Source organism: Sciurus carolinensis, chromosome 12, assembly GCF_902686445.1.
Source record: "Sciurus carolinensis chromosome 12, mSciCar1.2, whole genome shotgun sequence".
In the NCBI taxonomy this organism is placed as follows: domain Eukaryota; kingdom Metazoa; phylum Chordata; class Mammalia; order Rodentia; family Sciuridae; genus Sciurus; species Sciurus carolinensis.
The window spans coordinates 116,537,213-116,552,449 of NC_062224.1; the positions used below are offsets into that span (position 1 = coordinate 116,537,213).

The 15,237-nt window shown below is 47.2% G+C and overlaps 1 protein-coding gene across 1 annotated transcript in view; it reads left to right on the top strand.

Moving 5' to 3' along the window:
• The window catches only part of Tmco1 (transmembrane and coiled-coil domains 1), a 35,221-nt gene extending 33,283 nt beyond the window's left edge, over positions 1 to 1,938 (top strand). The window contains exon 7 of the mRNA XM_047520851.1: positions 1,397 to 1,938. Coding sequence (XP_047376807.1) covers positions 1,397 to 1,495 — 99 coding nt within the window. The 3' untranslated portion in view covers positions 1,496 to 1,938. The remainder of the gene's footprint in view (positions 1 to 1,396) is intronic.
• The last annotated feature ends 13,299 nt before the right edge of the window (positions 1,939 to 15,237 follow it).

The window sequence follows — 15,237 nt, forward strand, 5'->3', positions numbered from 1 at the left end:
TTACAGACTGTATCTTGATTCATTGTACACAAATGGGTACAACTTTTCATTTGTATGGTTGTACACAATGTAGACTCACACCATTCATGTTATCATACACATACAAAGGGTAATACTGTTTCATTCTGCTATCTTTCTGTCCTCCACCCCCTCCCACCCCTTTTTCCTCTACACCAAAGTTGCTTCATTCTCCCCCGCCCCCATTATATATTGTCATGCACTTATCAGAGAAAACATTTGGCCTTTCGTTTTTTGGGCTTGGCCTATTTCACTTAGCCTGATATTTTCTAACTTCATCCTTTTTTTTTTTTTTTTTAAACATTTTGTTTTAGTTGTAGGTGGACACAATACCTTTATTTTATTTTTATGTGGTGCTGAGGATCGAACCCAGGGCCTCACACATGCTAAGCAAGCATTCTACCACTGAACCACAACCCTAGCCCCCAACTTCATCCATTTACCAGCAAATGCCATAATTTTATTCTTCTTTATGGCTGAATAATATTCCATTGTGTATATATACCACAGTTTCTTTATCTGTTTATCTATTGAAGGGCATCTAGGTTGATTCCACAATCTAGCTATTGTGAATTGAGCTGCTATGAACATCGATGTTGCTGTGTCACTGTAGTTTGCTGATTTTAAGTCCTTTGGGTATAAATCGAGGAGTGGGATAGCTGGGTCAAATGATGGTTCCATTCCAAGTTTTCTGAGGAATCTCTATACTGGTCTCCGGAGTGGCTGAACCAATTTGCAACTCCTCCAGCAATGTATGAGTGTGCCTTTTTCCCCACATCCATGCCAACACTTATTATTGCTTGTATTCTTGATAATAGTCATTCTAATTGGAGTTAGATGAAATCTTAGGGTAGTTTTAATTTGCATTTCTCTAATTACTAGAGGTGATGAGCACTTTTTCATATATTTGTTGATCACCTGTATATCTTCTTCTATGAAGTGTCTGCCCAGTTCCTTAGCACATTTATTGATTGGGTTCTTTGTATTTTTGGTATAAAGTCTTTTAAGTTCTTTATAAACTTTGGAGATGAGTGCTCTGTCTGAAGTGTGTGTGTGGAAAAGATTTTTTCCCACTCTGTAGGCTCTCTTTTCACATTATTGATTGTTTCCTCTGCTGAGAATTTTTTAGTTTGAATCTATCCCATTTATTGAGTCTTGCTTTAAAAATAACAGTGGTCGGGGCTGGGGAGATAGCTCAGTTGGTAAGGCCCTGGTTTCGATCCCCAGCACCGCAAAAAAAAATAAATAAATAAAAATAACAGTGGTTGTGTTGTTGAGGGTCATAGCAGCCCTTGAGCTGGTGAATCCTCTGCCTGACATCTGCTGGGGCACTTCTCACCACTGTAGTAAACCCATTCCCACTCTGCTTTCTTCACAGAACATCCAGAAGATTCTCGGCCTTGCCCCGTCACGAGCTGCCACCAAGCAGGCAGGTGGATTTCTGGGGCCTCCACCTCCTTCTGGGAAGTTCTCTTGAACTTGGGCAGGACCTTCACTTCTTGGCATTCTTTTTAAACTCTAACATCAGACTGGCAACTGTTTTGCAGCAAGAGTGATGACGGCCTTGGTATTCGGGCCACTTTCATTTTGACCTTTTCTTGGCTTTTGCTGTGACTAGCAGGAGAGTGGCACCCGCAGTAGGACAGCGCTTCTGCTCGTAGATGAGCTTTTTTTTTTTTTTTTTTTTTTTAAATAAGTGAATCGACTAGTTAAGTTCAGGTGATTTTTATGTAATTAAAAGCAAGTGTCGTCTTTCCTGTTCCACTTTTATGACTTTCCTATGGGAGCGCCAGGTCCCAGGGGAGCTGCTCTCCAAATCAGGAGCCTGACTGAAGTGGATCTCGGTCATGGTTTTAACGCCAAATCTGTCATGGTCAATAAAGAGGCCAGGTTTGTCGCTCTCACATCTGTCTACGAGGCAGAGCTGTTGCGTTTTGTTTTGTGTATCTTCAGGCCAAGAAGATTCAAAGTACGCGTTCATATACTGTTTTACCTCACTTACCTCATATGCTCAAATATGGAGCTGTCAAGGTAGGAATCAGGGAGCAAAATTGGGGAGAAAAGTGTGGCTTCATTGCTGAGAAGCGAGGGTCCTCGGTGCCTCCCTCCGTGCCCTTTCCCTGTGTGGGGGCACGTCCATCTTCTCTGCAGCCATGGTTGTGGGCACGCAGGACTGATCTTCAGAGCGTCCCTTTAGTCACAGCAGCCTTCACTTCTCGCCCTGCTGCCTTGTAAGGGGGCAGATGTGTATGCCGTGGTCCTTCCCCAGTCCTGCTAGAGTGGCGCCCCCGTCCAAGCCCAGACACAGCCAGCCTCCTGGAAGTGGCGTTAGGTCAGCAGCAGACCTTTCCCCGCATCTGTGCAGTCCAGAAGGCAGCGGAATAATACCTTGAGTGCGAGAAAGATAAGTATGTTGATACTTAGAATTTTATGCACAGCTAAACCATAATAAGGTTGGGAGCAATACATTTTAAGACAAAAATCCGTGATGTATGAATTATTAAAGGGTATATTTCAGAGACAAAATTGAAAACCACTTGGGGGAGAGTGGGGAGACTAGAAACCGTGGTCTTCAGAGAAATTGTTGAACTGTACAGTTAAGCATGGTCTGTGGATTATTTAGTTAAGGATTATCTCAAGGCAGTTCCCTTTCTTACTCGTCTGACAGACGAAGAAGCTAAGGCAATGAGGTCACGCAACTTGCTGGTGCCACACAGCTGTGAGGGTCGACTGTTTGGCCCCAGGCTGGCCTTGAACCTGTGACCCTCTGCCTCAGCCACCACATAGCTGGTGCTACAGGCGTGCACTGCCGTGCCTGAATGTCTTCCTTCTTAAGTCTGTTTTCTCAAAGCAGTCACCATGGGTGAGCTTAAGAAGAGCAGGTGAAAAGAGCACAAGTTTTGAGGTCGCTTTTGTCAGGGAGGTTGGTAACGAGTGTGATGGCTTTTTGTGGTCTTTCCTGTCATCATTGACTGCTGCAAGCAGAGTGATGAGGAAAACCCAAGTCACAGTGAGAATGACGACAGATGGGGATGTCCAAATAAAGTTTAAAAGGAACCATCCTCCGGATTCGGTAAAGTGGGTCCTGGCCACTCGGCCCTTGCCACCCTGAGGCCTTGGAGCAGGTACCTTTGGGTGGGTTTTTCCTGGTTCTCCTGTTTCCAGGTAAGGAGTGAATAAGGGGAGGAAAACGCAGAGATGATATACTTTCACCTCCTTTCCCTCTGTTGTTTGTTTGGTTTTTCGCAGCACTGGTCATTGAGCCCAGGGGTGGTCGACCACTGAGCTACCTTCCCTGCCCTCTTTAAGTAAGTTTTATGTTGAGACAGGGTTTCCCCAAGTTGCCCAGGCTGCCTTTGAACTTGTGGTCTTCCGCCTCAGCCTCCACAGTCACTGGGATTGCAGGTATGCACTAGCATGTTGGCTCAGTTCACCCTGAGGGCCGAGATGTATCTCAGCGGTAGATCACCCGCCTAGGGTGCTCGAAGCCCTGGATTCAGTGCCCTGCTCCACCAAAGAACAACCAACAACAGATGCTTCAGCAAGGATGTGGGTTTACTATGTACTCATCCTGGGGGCTGGGGCCGCGCAGCTCAGTGGCAGAGCGCTTGCCTAGCATATGTGGCACTGGGTTCGATCCTTAGCACCGTATAAAAATAGTTATGCTGTCCATCTACAACTACAAAAAAAAAGACTTGCCCTAGAAATGTCAAGACTGGTGGTTTGATGACGCCGTAGATCTGGGGCATCACTTTATTTGAGACAACATTGTAAGCCAGAAAGGTTTTTTACCTGTGACCTGGCTAATGCCCCTGCATAAGACAGATGGTGCCTTTTCTAGGAAAAAAGAACCCAGCTGTTCCTTGCATTGCATGGGCACTGTGACATACTGTGTGGTGAACTTGAACATGCAGACCAATGCAGGTCAACCTGGTGTACTGACAGACTGCATCCCAGAGCTGAGCTGCATAGAGAACTGGTAGGCTGAGGAGGGACCAGATGTCTGTGAGCAGCTGCAAAAGGGAAGCCATCTCTTCCTTGGGGGCAGGGACTTAAAGTGACAGAGGGTTGAGGAGCATCCAGGTTCCTCTTATGTCTAAAACAAAAGCAGCATGCTGCTTACCAGGAGGGTTTTTTAAGCAAGCATGCAGGAATTTTATTTAAAAGAAGAGCAAGATTCAGAACTGCTGGGACTCTTAAAAGGTTTTTAAAGAAAACATTTAGACTTCTGCTACAGTTAGGCTTTTGTTTTATTCTTGCTTTTAGTTTTAAGAAGTACTTTTTGGAAAGGAAGAAATTTCAAAAATATATATATATGGGCTGGGGATGTGGCTCAGTGGTAGAATACTTGCCTAGCATGCTTAAGGTCCTGAGTTCATTTCCCAGCTCCTAAAAACAAGAAAAAACCTAGAGCATGTGCACGTGTCCACACATACATGCAGGAAGGAGATTTCAACTCTTGGTCAATCCTGTGTCACCTGTAATCTCATCTGCTTCTATCCTTTTTTAAAAAAAAATTTGGAAGCAAATCTCAGATGTCATCATTTATTTGTAAATATTTCAGGGCTTTTCAAAGTATGTATAATCTCATTACCATTTTTACACCTAAGTTGACAATTCCCTGTGCCATAACTTGTCTACAGATGGCAAGGTTTGTATAGTTCTGGAAACAGGAGCCAAATAGCAGTTGATTGATGTGCTGCTTGTAACTCTTCCGATGTGCTGTAGTGGTTCTGGTCTAGAGTGGGGTCTCCAGGGCTTCTTAGGGTACAGGCTGCTTGGCCCCAACCGAGCTGCCAGCTCTGTGAGTCGTAGGGGTGAGCATTGCGTCCTGTTGACCTGGGCTTGGGTCCACTCCCACAGCGCCCCCCCCCCCCCACCGCCTCTAGCTGCCGACAGCTCCTCTGATAAAGAACTGTGGTTCTGCCTTGCTTGTTTCCCTCGCCTGAGATTCTGAGACTGCATGCCGCCTCTGTGTTCTGTTCTGTCCTTCCCGTAAGGTCTGCAGCTTTGGATCCATCAATTGGGCAATCAGAGTTCTAATTCTGTTCTTTTATTTGTCAGCTAAAATGCTTGCACAGATAGAAAGTTCTCATCACTGTTGGGGAACAGTGAAGTTTTTAAGAAAGGCAGAACAAAGGCACTGTTCTTCATGCCTTCAGAATAATGTGTTGTTCACTGTACCCTCCACTGGTGAATTGGTGATCAGTTAATGCATACATGTCACTAACAGTCCATGAATTTACAGTACCTGAAGTTCTTTTTTCTTTGGAGGTAGCAGTGAGCCCAGGAGCACGCTGCCACTGGACACATCCCCAACCCTTTTTATTTTTTATTTTGCTTTGAGACAGGGCCTTGCTAAGTGGCTGAGATCACAGACGCGAACCACCCAGGCCCGACTTGACTTTAATCCCCTGAAATTGTCACTCCTGGTTATGCTCAGATTGCTCCATTTGGGGGAAGTGAGAGCTTCCTCAGCTCAGCTCCTGAGTCTTTGCATCACCAGAGTGTCAGCTGTGGCATCCTTGCTTGACACTGTGACAAAATGGCCTAGGCTTATCTTTGCTGCCTGACTTGAAAGCAACCATTTCTCCAAAGAGGTCTCTCCTCATTTCTGGGAAATGGTATTTGGAGAATTGCAACCAGAGCACTAGGGATGCCTGTTGAGACTGGTCTAGTAGGTTTCTGGGTCTTTCTGTGGACTAAGGTAATGCCATGGTAATTTTAAGATAAAATACTTCATGAATCCATACTGGTAATCAGGGCTACATAATTTTTATTTTGATTTCTTTGGTTTGTAGTCCCCTTACGAAACCAATGCTCAGAATTCCAGATTTTAGCACCAGGAATGATACAATTGGGATATCACGTAATCACTCATTTAATTCTCATTTTCAGAAATTATATACTTTTTTTTTTTTTGCTGTTGTAGATGGACAGAATACCTTTATTTATGTGGTGCTGAGGATGGAACCCAGTGCCTCACACATGCTAGGCAAGCCCTCTGCCACTGAGCTACAGCCCCAGCCCCATATACTGTTTCGATGAGCTTCTAGGCTGGTATGCAGAAACATTTCAGCTACATAGAGATGGGCGCCAGACCGCTCCTTGTGCACCCCTGCGGGTGTGACCTCACCCATGCACCACATGCTGTGTGGGGAGAGGGACTGCTGCAGAACATTGCCCACTGTTATCACTGTGGGTGTTGGGGGGCTGGCAGGAACACCCCTATGCTGCAGAGACAGCCTCTTTCTCCTCCCTCACTTGCTGGCCAGAGGGAGAAGACCAGCGTCTGGTCTCAGCAGCCCCCGTCCTTCATGGTGGTTTTGGTAGAAATCTTGCTGTTCTTCTAAGGAAAGTAGCCCAACAGCTCCAGTGGCCTCGAAGTCATTTTAAGATTTTTGGCACCAGGGCCATCACAATCAGCATCTCCCGCCCTGCCCCCCATGCCCACTATGTCCTCGTGGTCGAGCTCTACCTGTTGTGTGTTCTTTGGACCTCACTACTGCTGTCTTCTCTGCCTGTATGTCTTCCTCTATGTGCCCACGTTTCAGCTGCTGCCGTTCCGACTCCACATTATGCTTGTCAAAGTTTTCTGTCACCTCCATCTCCCCTTTCCTGTGCGTGTGATTTGTTAGCTGTTCACGCCTCAGTGACCTGGCCTGGGAAGTGGGGTTGATTACCCCGCCTTGGCCCCCTCGCCCCTCAGAAGCTTGCTGGCTGAGCCTACATCACCGATGCTCTTGACCACGCCCATGGCTTCAGTTCCCACCAATGGACTGCGTGACGTGCTTGCTTTACTTATTTCAGTTAGAAAACTGCATATTATGTCAGCTCATAAAATGTGAGTACAGAGTGGGGCTTCTGTGAAAACCATGCTGAGTGATTTGGAATGACCAAGTGAAACAGCAAGTTGCTCTGGTCGTTGCTGTTAACTTGACTGTGGGTGACAGACTCAGAGGCCACAGGGACCCAGAAAGATTCCACACTCACATCCCTTCTTAGGTGCTTTGCTCCATCTCCCACGTTGAAGAGACCCAAACGGGGACTCACAGGTAATGCACTTGGGGTCTGGTTTATGCTCCCCCTTCAAGGAGTTTCCAGTCTGTAGACTCAAGTGAAAGGCCTTGGGCCACACCAGAAGCAAATGCTTGTGTTTATATATTTTGAGTTAGATTTAACATGTCTAAAGGATGTATGTGTTTTTTCAAAATTCTACCCTATGACTAACTTTTTAGATCAACCTACAAGTTATTCTCATATCAGATAAATAGGTTTTTACTTCATAGTGTTTTTGATGGTTCTATAAAGCAATTGATATTATGCCTGGCTTTGATTTCAAACACAGTAATCCTGTGAGGAAATGGGATGTCTTTTTTATTATCCGAATTCTAGGATGACAAATTAAGTTTACAGATTTTAAGTGATTCATCCAAGATCATAACAGCAGTAAGTGGCAGAACCATGAAGAACCCAGAGCCTTAGGTTTCAGGGTCCATGTACTTTCTACTGTAGCACCCAGTAGGGCTGACTCCAATGGGCACATGGTGTAAAACTGCTGAACTTGAATCCTGCCTGGACCGTTATCCAGAGCGCAACATGCCTTCCTGTAATATAAGCCAGGGTCCACCAGGGAGTCATTCAAGTGATTATCGCCATCTCTACTCCACCAAAAAAAAAAAAAAAAAAAAAAAAAAAAAAAAAAAAAAATCCCTAATTCTTATATCACTGTCCAAATAGTTTACCTTAAGGAAAAGTTTTGAATCTTAGGAGAAATTTTAAATTTATTCAGCTTTCACCAGATGGGTAAGGAAGAGGATAAACAGAAGTATGGAAGGAGGATATTAAAGGATTACTTTCTGCATAGAAGGAGCCCAACACACTTTTAAATCAAGAAAGTTGAAAGAATTGGGAAACCTGCTAGATGTGGTGATAGACTATTCCATTCTTAAGCAAGGTGGGCGATCATGCTTCACAAGCACAAGCAAGGGAGGCCTTTTTATTTCAACCCAGATACAAAGTCTCATGAAGTACCTAACACTCACTTCACATGCATTCAGATATCTCATTCTTCACTTTCAAAAACTTTAGTACCCACTAAACCCCAGTTGCATATTTTTGTGGGAAGAAATATTTTAAGTAGGGAGAAGAAATTTTCTTCCTTTCTTAGGAAATTAAAGAATTAGGAAATTAGGCTGGGAGTGCAGCTCAGTGTAAGAGCAGTAATTTTCTTTCTTTTGTTCAGTACTGGAAATTGGACTCGGGTGCTCTATCACTGAGCTATATCCAACACTTTTTATTTTTATTTTGAGATATGATCTCACTAAGTTGCCCAGACTGGACTTGAACTTGTGTTTCTCCTGCCTAACTAAGCTTCTGAAGTTTCTGTGCTTACAGGCATGTACCATCATGCCTGGCTAAGAACAACCAATTTTCTAGGAAGATATTAGCCAGGAGCATGACTGCTTTCCTCAAATGCATGGCATGTACTTCGTGGAAGACCAGAAGTTCTGAAAACCCTGTGTTGGTGTCAGGGTAATGGCACACGTTCAGTCACGCCTGCAGCAAGCACATCAGCACCACGTTGGTGTGCGGAGCATCGTGGACACTGAGTGAACTGAGCAGGGATCTGGGCTCCAGCCTCACTCGCGGCTGCTGTCAGTCGGTGCAATAGGACAGCAGCCCCCGCCGTGACCTGCATACTCAGCACAGGTTCAAAACCAATCTAGGCTGGATCTAGATTATATTTCTAAGGTTCATTTTTCTGAAAGTTTTATCTAGTGAAATCCTGATAATAAAGTGCTAGACTTTTGAGTGAACAAGTCTCATTTCCTCCCAGTCTTGGTTGCACTCGGTGTTCACCGGATAATTTAAGGTATAACATTTAATTAAAAACCTTATCTTGTCCTCCAATGAAAAATAAAAAAACAAAACCCATCCCTTGCTTATCTCAGTGGATAGGATTTATTGACACAATAAAGATTAAAACCCCCAAGAAGACTTGAAATAACATGAAGTGCTATAAAGTCTACTCTTAAAAAGTACATGACTACTGATAGAGAAATGGTAATCTCTGTGACTGATAGGACTCAATACTTGAACGTTCTGGCAATAGGCATATCGCCTCCCCGTCAAGGTTCTTCTCAGGGTGTCAGCAACTCAACAGCGCTAGGACGGGCAGGCAATAGCAACACGGCCAACATCTCAGGGGTGTGGGAAGATCACAGATGATTGCCAGCAGGCTGCCGGGGCTGGGGTACTGAGGAAGCTGCGGAGTCCGTTAGGGGAGGGACTTGGGCACTGCCCCCAAAGATCAGTAAGACAATGAGAGTATTGATGGGATAGCATTTGAATGAACCAAGGAAATGTGGTAAGAAGAGATGAACACTGAGTTTTAGAAGAGGGGGGATGTTTTACACAGACCCATGGAAGGTTTCCAAGAGAAGTGGCAAAGGCCAAACTAAAGTATTTTTTGGAGTTGGCTGGAGAAAAAGTTGTAATAAAATTATTCAAGCCAGGAAGAGCAGATGAAAGTAAGGAGGAAACAGTTAACTAGTTAGGATGCTGGAGCCTGGGGGCAGCCCGGGAAGGGCCAAGAAAGGGACCGTTCATGATGAGCTGAAAGGTTTAGTGGGGAAGTCATTGACTGCCAGCAGGGATGTGGCACGATCAGTTACATCCCAAGATTGCTCTGGTACCCAGCCTTTTGGCTCCATAGGAAGCCATTCACCGAATTTTCATTAAGTGCCTACTGTGTACCCAGTGGATATCATCACTAAAAATATACATTGTCACGCTTTTGTGGGGCTCCAGTCTGGTGGGGCAGAAAAGTGTCAAATGTTTGAGGAACGAACACGCCAGGAGCAGGCGCTCTAAACGGTCAGTGAGAGAGTGACCGCCTGACCCTGAATCTGCTGTTACCGAGTGCCAGCGTTTCTTCTTCCCATGAGTCTACTTGAGAGAAGCTTGACCCCCTTGCTTCATCTGGCCCCAGAGGCTCCCAGAAGGCGGGCATATAATCAAGGTGCCAAATAGTGACGGGGCTCCTGCACGGCAGGAGGGAGAAGGAAGGACCTTTGTTTTATTTGGGCTTTTTCTGTTTTAAGGAGCCAAGACATCTTTTCCCAGGAGATCACTGGATCTGGGCACAGAGCTAACCCTAAACCCATCTACCCCCTAACCCATCAGCTGATCAGTCCACTGTGCTCTGGTCAGGTGGGCTAGGCATGCAACCCTGGAGAGGGGGAGGAATGGCACAGGTGGGACACAGTGCTCAGGGCCATGGACAGTGATCCTGTGGGGCCACTCAGCAGAAATGAGCTGCCTCTGGGTCGTCAGCCCTGGGATTTGTCACTCCCTATCTTGCCAAATGCTGCACCTGGTGCAGGGATATTTCTTACTGTGGCCAAGCACCCAACTTCAAGTTCTGGAGCACCCAAAAGCAACTTGGCAGTAAAGATTTCAGAAGTGCAGTGGATGTTGGGATGACTCCCTCTTTCTCAGAGTGCCCCTACCCCCCACTTTGGGTACTGGGAATCAAGCCCAGGAGCACTTGGCCACTGAGCCATAGGCTCTTGCTAAGCTGCTGAGGCTGGCCTGGAACTTGCAGTTCTGCTTCATTCTTCCCAGTTGCTAACAGGTGTGCCACTGTGCCCAGCCAGAAGCCCTTCTTTTCTAATGGGTCTGCTTCTAGCTTCCTGACCTCCCTCTTTCCTAGGGCTCAACTTCCTGCTTATGTGCATGTGCCACCTAGTGGTGGTATCCTGCCCTGTCTGCATTTCAGGGCACCAAGTACTTGGTCTCCACTGAAACATAAAGGGAGGAAGGTCGAGTGCAGACATCAGTCCAACTGTTGCTGTGCGTGTACTTTTTAGATACGACAAGCATTTGCAATTGGCAGACTGAGTAGAGCAGACCACCCTCGTAGTGTGTCTGGGCCTCAGCGGGTCAGCTGAAGGCCTCAGAACAAAGACTGGTTTCCCAGGAAAGAAGGACTCTCAAGAGGGCAACATAGAAGCCCTGCCTTAGTCCCCAGCTCACTGCGCAGCAGAAGTTCAGCTCAGACTTCAAGGTCATCTCCCCCTGAACTCCCAGCCTACTGGCCTGCAAGTTTCAGGTATCAGCCCCACAGTCGGCCAGTTCCTTAGTCTCCCTCTCTCCTTGCCAGACTCCTTTTCTCTGGAGCATGCTGACTGACACGTGTCCGTGATGTAGATGGGCCACCGCTCCCCAAGTCCATCTTCCCTCATGACTGCCCCTGCAGTTCTAGGACCAGAGGTTGAGAGTTGACCCAGCAGCCTGGTGATCCCTCGGTGCTTGGGTGTCACTGTCTGATGAGACGGTGCCCCGGCACAGGAAGGAAGCAGGTGAGGTGAGGAGTGATTAGAGCACGTTTTCTGCAAGTCCGGGAAGATGTGCGAAGAGACCCCTGGAGAAGGGTGCAGGTGGGCCAGGATCCTTAGGCTTCAACCTCAGTGGTGGGAGACCTTGGCTGTACCAGCTGCCGTGTGGGAGAAATCTACACTGTGCTTTGTGAAGACTGGGGGCTTGCACCTGAGAGCCTGGGTTGCTTTGTCCTCTCTGGCCTCGTGCCACTGGCGGAAGGTCATGTGGTGGTCAGCGGACCTCCAGGCCATCTTGTGGGTGTGCTCATGTCTTAGGGCACATGACACAAGCCTGTAAATCTATAGGAGAGAGTGCTGGGCCTCTTTCTGGAACATGGAATAAGACTGGCACTCTGGGTCAATGCCTGATCGGGGCCCCTTACGGCACCCGCTTCTCCCTTTTCCCTTCCCTCCCTCCTGCTCATCTGTAGCCAACTACCTAGACTGACATTCAGTGTGACCGTGCGACTAAGTTCTCTCTGCTGGTATGGGAAGACAGGGGACAGAAGCCATGTCCATGCCTGACCATTGAACTTCTTGCTCTCTCTCTTTCCTGGTGACCTGCAGGGGGATCCGAAAGCATCCTTGGTGGCCTCACATGTGCTAGGCAAGTGTGCTACCACTGAGCCACAACCCCAGCCTTGTGTGTAAGATTTGAAGTGAGGGTAAAGCTGAAGACACCACAGGAAGCCTGGCCTAATAACTCTTGGTTAACCAGCGGGGTGTAGTGACGCGTGCCTGCGGTTCCAGCTCCTGGGGAGGCTGAGGCGGGAGCCTCTCTTGAGCTCACCAGTTGGAGACCAGCAGGGCAACAAAGTGAGATGCTGGCCTCACCCCCTCACCCCCTCCCAAGAACCCAACACCTTCAACATGAAACACCTCGTGCTCCTTATAGACATCAGGATGCAAAGGCTGAACACTGCAGAGAAAGCGTGCTCCTCTGCGCCTGCTCTAGAGTTCCTCTGTCCCAGCCTTTAGCACTTTGGTGGGATTTCTTCTGTTGTTTTTTGGCACTGGGGATTGAACTCGGGGGCATCGACCCCTGAGCCACATCCCCAGCCCTATTTTGTATTTTATTTAGAGACAGGTCTCACTGAGTTGCTTAGTGCCTCACTGTTGCTGAGGCTGGCTTAGAACTCAAGATCCTGTCGCCTCAGCCTCCCGAGCCGCTGGGATCACAGGCGTGTGCCATCACACCCAGCTTGGTGGGTTTTCTTGATGTTTCTTTTGCCTGGGGCTCGCTGAACTTCTTGGATCAGCAAGTCTGTGGTTTCCATCGAGTATTTTCCACCTTTCCCGCCCGGCTTCAGGGATGTGTGCTGGGCACAGACGTTGCCCACAGCCCACTGACGCACGGTTTATTTGCTTTACAGTTTCTCCTGTTTCCTCTCAGTTTCTGCTGCTGTCTTCAAATCCACTCATTTTTCTTCTGCATTATCTAACCTGATAATGCCACCCCATGTATTTTTTATTACAGGAAATATATTTTTTAATGGATATGGAGAATAAGAAATTCCCAAAATAAGGAGGCCTAAGAAAAAGAAAAGGGGGTAAAAAGAAGGCCCTGCATGGACAGCCTTCATCTCCTGAGACACTGGCTGCAGGCAGGGGGGGCGTTCCATCACCCTCAAGAGAAACAGTCTCCAGGAGGCGCTCCCTCCTCCAGAGCAACACCCTTGTACTCGCCGTCCAGACCTTGACCGAAAGGCTCACTAAGCAAAATGGACATATGTTCACCAGATCACCCCTCAAAATAACCTGTATAAACCCTTTCTTTGTTCAGTGGCTCGTTTTCCACCAGGGGCGTGGGTCCACGGCACCATTCATCCCCTGAATAAAGAGCTGAGATGACGCGTGAGGTTCGCATCCTGCTTGGTCTTTTGTGCTAACATTTTTCATCTTTAGAATTTTGATACAGGTCTTTTATTTGTCTTCCACTTCCCTCCTCCTCATGTTTATACTTTGCCCTCTTATATTTTTTATTTTGTTTGTACCATGGACCCAAACAGGGTCATTTAACCCCTGAGCTACATCCCCAGCCCTTTCTGTTTTATTTTGAGACAGGGTCTCGCCAAAGTGCCTCAAACTTGTGAGCCTCTGCGTCAGCCTCTCAAGGAGCTGGGATTACAGGAGTGTACCACTGCACCTGCCTTATACTTTACCTTCTTAAGCATATGAAGTATAACAACAGGTTCACACCTTTGTCTTGTACTTCTACAATTTGTGTGGTTTCTGGGTCTCTTTCTCTTGATGGGTTCTCCACCTGGCTAGGGGTTGTCTCTTTCTGTTTCTTTGCATACCCGATAACTTTTTTCTTTTGAGGTGCTGGGGATGGAACCCAGGGCGTTGCACATGCTAAGTGAGTACTGTCCTGTTAGGGGAATCAGGCAAGAAGCTGCAAAGGGCACTCAAAGAGTGGGAGAAACCAAACTTTATTTGACGCCAGTGGGCACAGAGATCAGCACTCCAGGTTCTGAGCGCCCCTGACCAGTTTTTCACATTTATGGGCGATCTAGCGTCATAAATTTTCTAGTCTAAAACGATACATAGTTGCACACAAGGTTTCAAAAATCCAGGATATATGATTGTAAGGGTTTCAAGGGGAAGTGCTGGCATCAGATCTGCCATTTTGCTGCTGCCATTATTCTGTGCCCTCCACCCCGACAACACACCATTTTACAACCTGGATCATTAGCCTGGAACTTCCTTGTCAGCCATTGGTCCAATTGTTATTACCCCGCAAATTTCCACTGCTTAAGAATAGTTCTCCCAATAAATGCTCTTTTAAAAACAAAAACAAAAGCAAAAAAAAAAAGAATAGCTCTCCTGCCATCCTCTCTCTCTCTCTCTCACCCTCGAGGGTGGACACTCTGCTTGTCTGCTTGATAAATCTCTTGTGTGAGATCCCCGTGTGTGGCGTGGTGCTTGGACTCTGTTCAGACCTCCTGCGTGTTTCGGGAAGTGTGTGTACAGAGTGCGATAAGGGAGACTGGCTCCTCTTACCGGGCCTTCACAGGGGCACTTACACTTCAAGGGAACATGGTCAGATCCTAGGGAAAGTCCTTTACATTCCCAAGGGAAGGAGTGAATGTGCTGTTAGGTTCCCTGCAACCCAGGTGGCAGGAAGGGAACCCCGAGGGGAGCGCTCTCTCCGGGCACCTATTACAGACAGTGTCCTTGGTTGACTTCATATCCAGGCCTGGTCAGTTACCCAGCGCAGTCCCACTGGGCTGCACTCCCAGTCATACCTGATAACTACTCATTGTCTCCAGGACCTTCTGGGATTTTACTTTGCTAGGGGTATTTTGGGGTATTTTATGTGTTCCTTTAAATAACCTGGGATTATTTTTTCTGGCACAGACGTTGGTCGTTGGCGTTGGCTGCGTCCTTCTGAGGCTTGCCTTCGAGCTCTGATGGGCAGCGCACTGCAGGCATCAGCTGGGCTTTGGCCCACTGAGGAGGCGCTGCTCTTCTGAGGACCCGCCTCACACCCTGATGTCTCTCCTCTTGAGGGATCCCGAGGTGTTGTTTCCTACACCAGCTCAAGGGGTTTTTCTGCCCATTCCTTCCTGCTGGTTTTTGAAGGGTTATGGAAAATATTCCTGTGAGACAGCTCCCCAAGAAAAATGGAGGGGATGGCGTGGCTCAGGAGGAGGGAGAGACTGGCCAAGCATTCAACCTCTCTGTCACGAGCACGTCGTAACACTTGCGGCCTGTACTGGATCGGGAACCGGGTAGGGATAAGGTAACACTCACGTAGCCGGTCGTTGGTCCTCAGATGGGGTTTTATTGATGCTTGGTTCACAGCAAACCGCAATCAGTCATCGGAGTAACA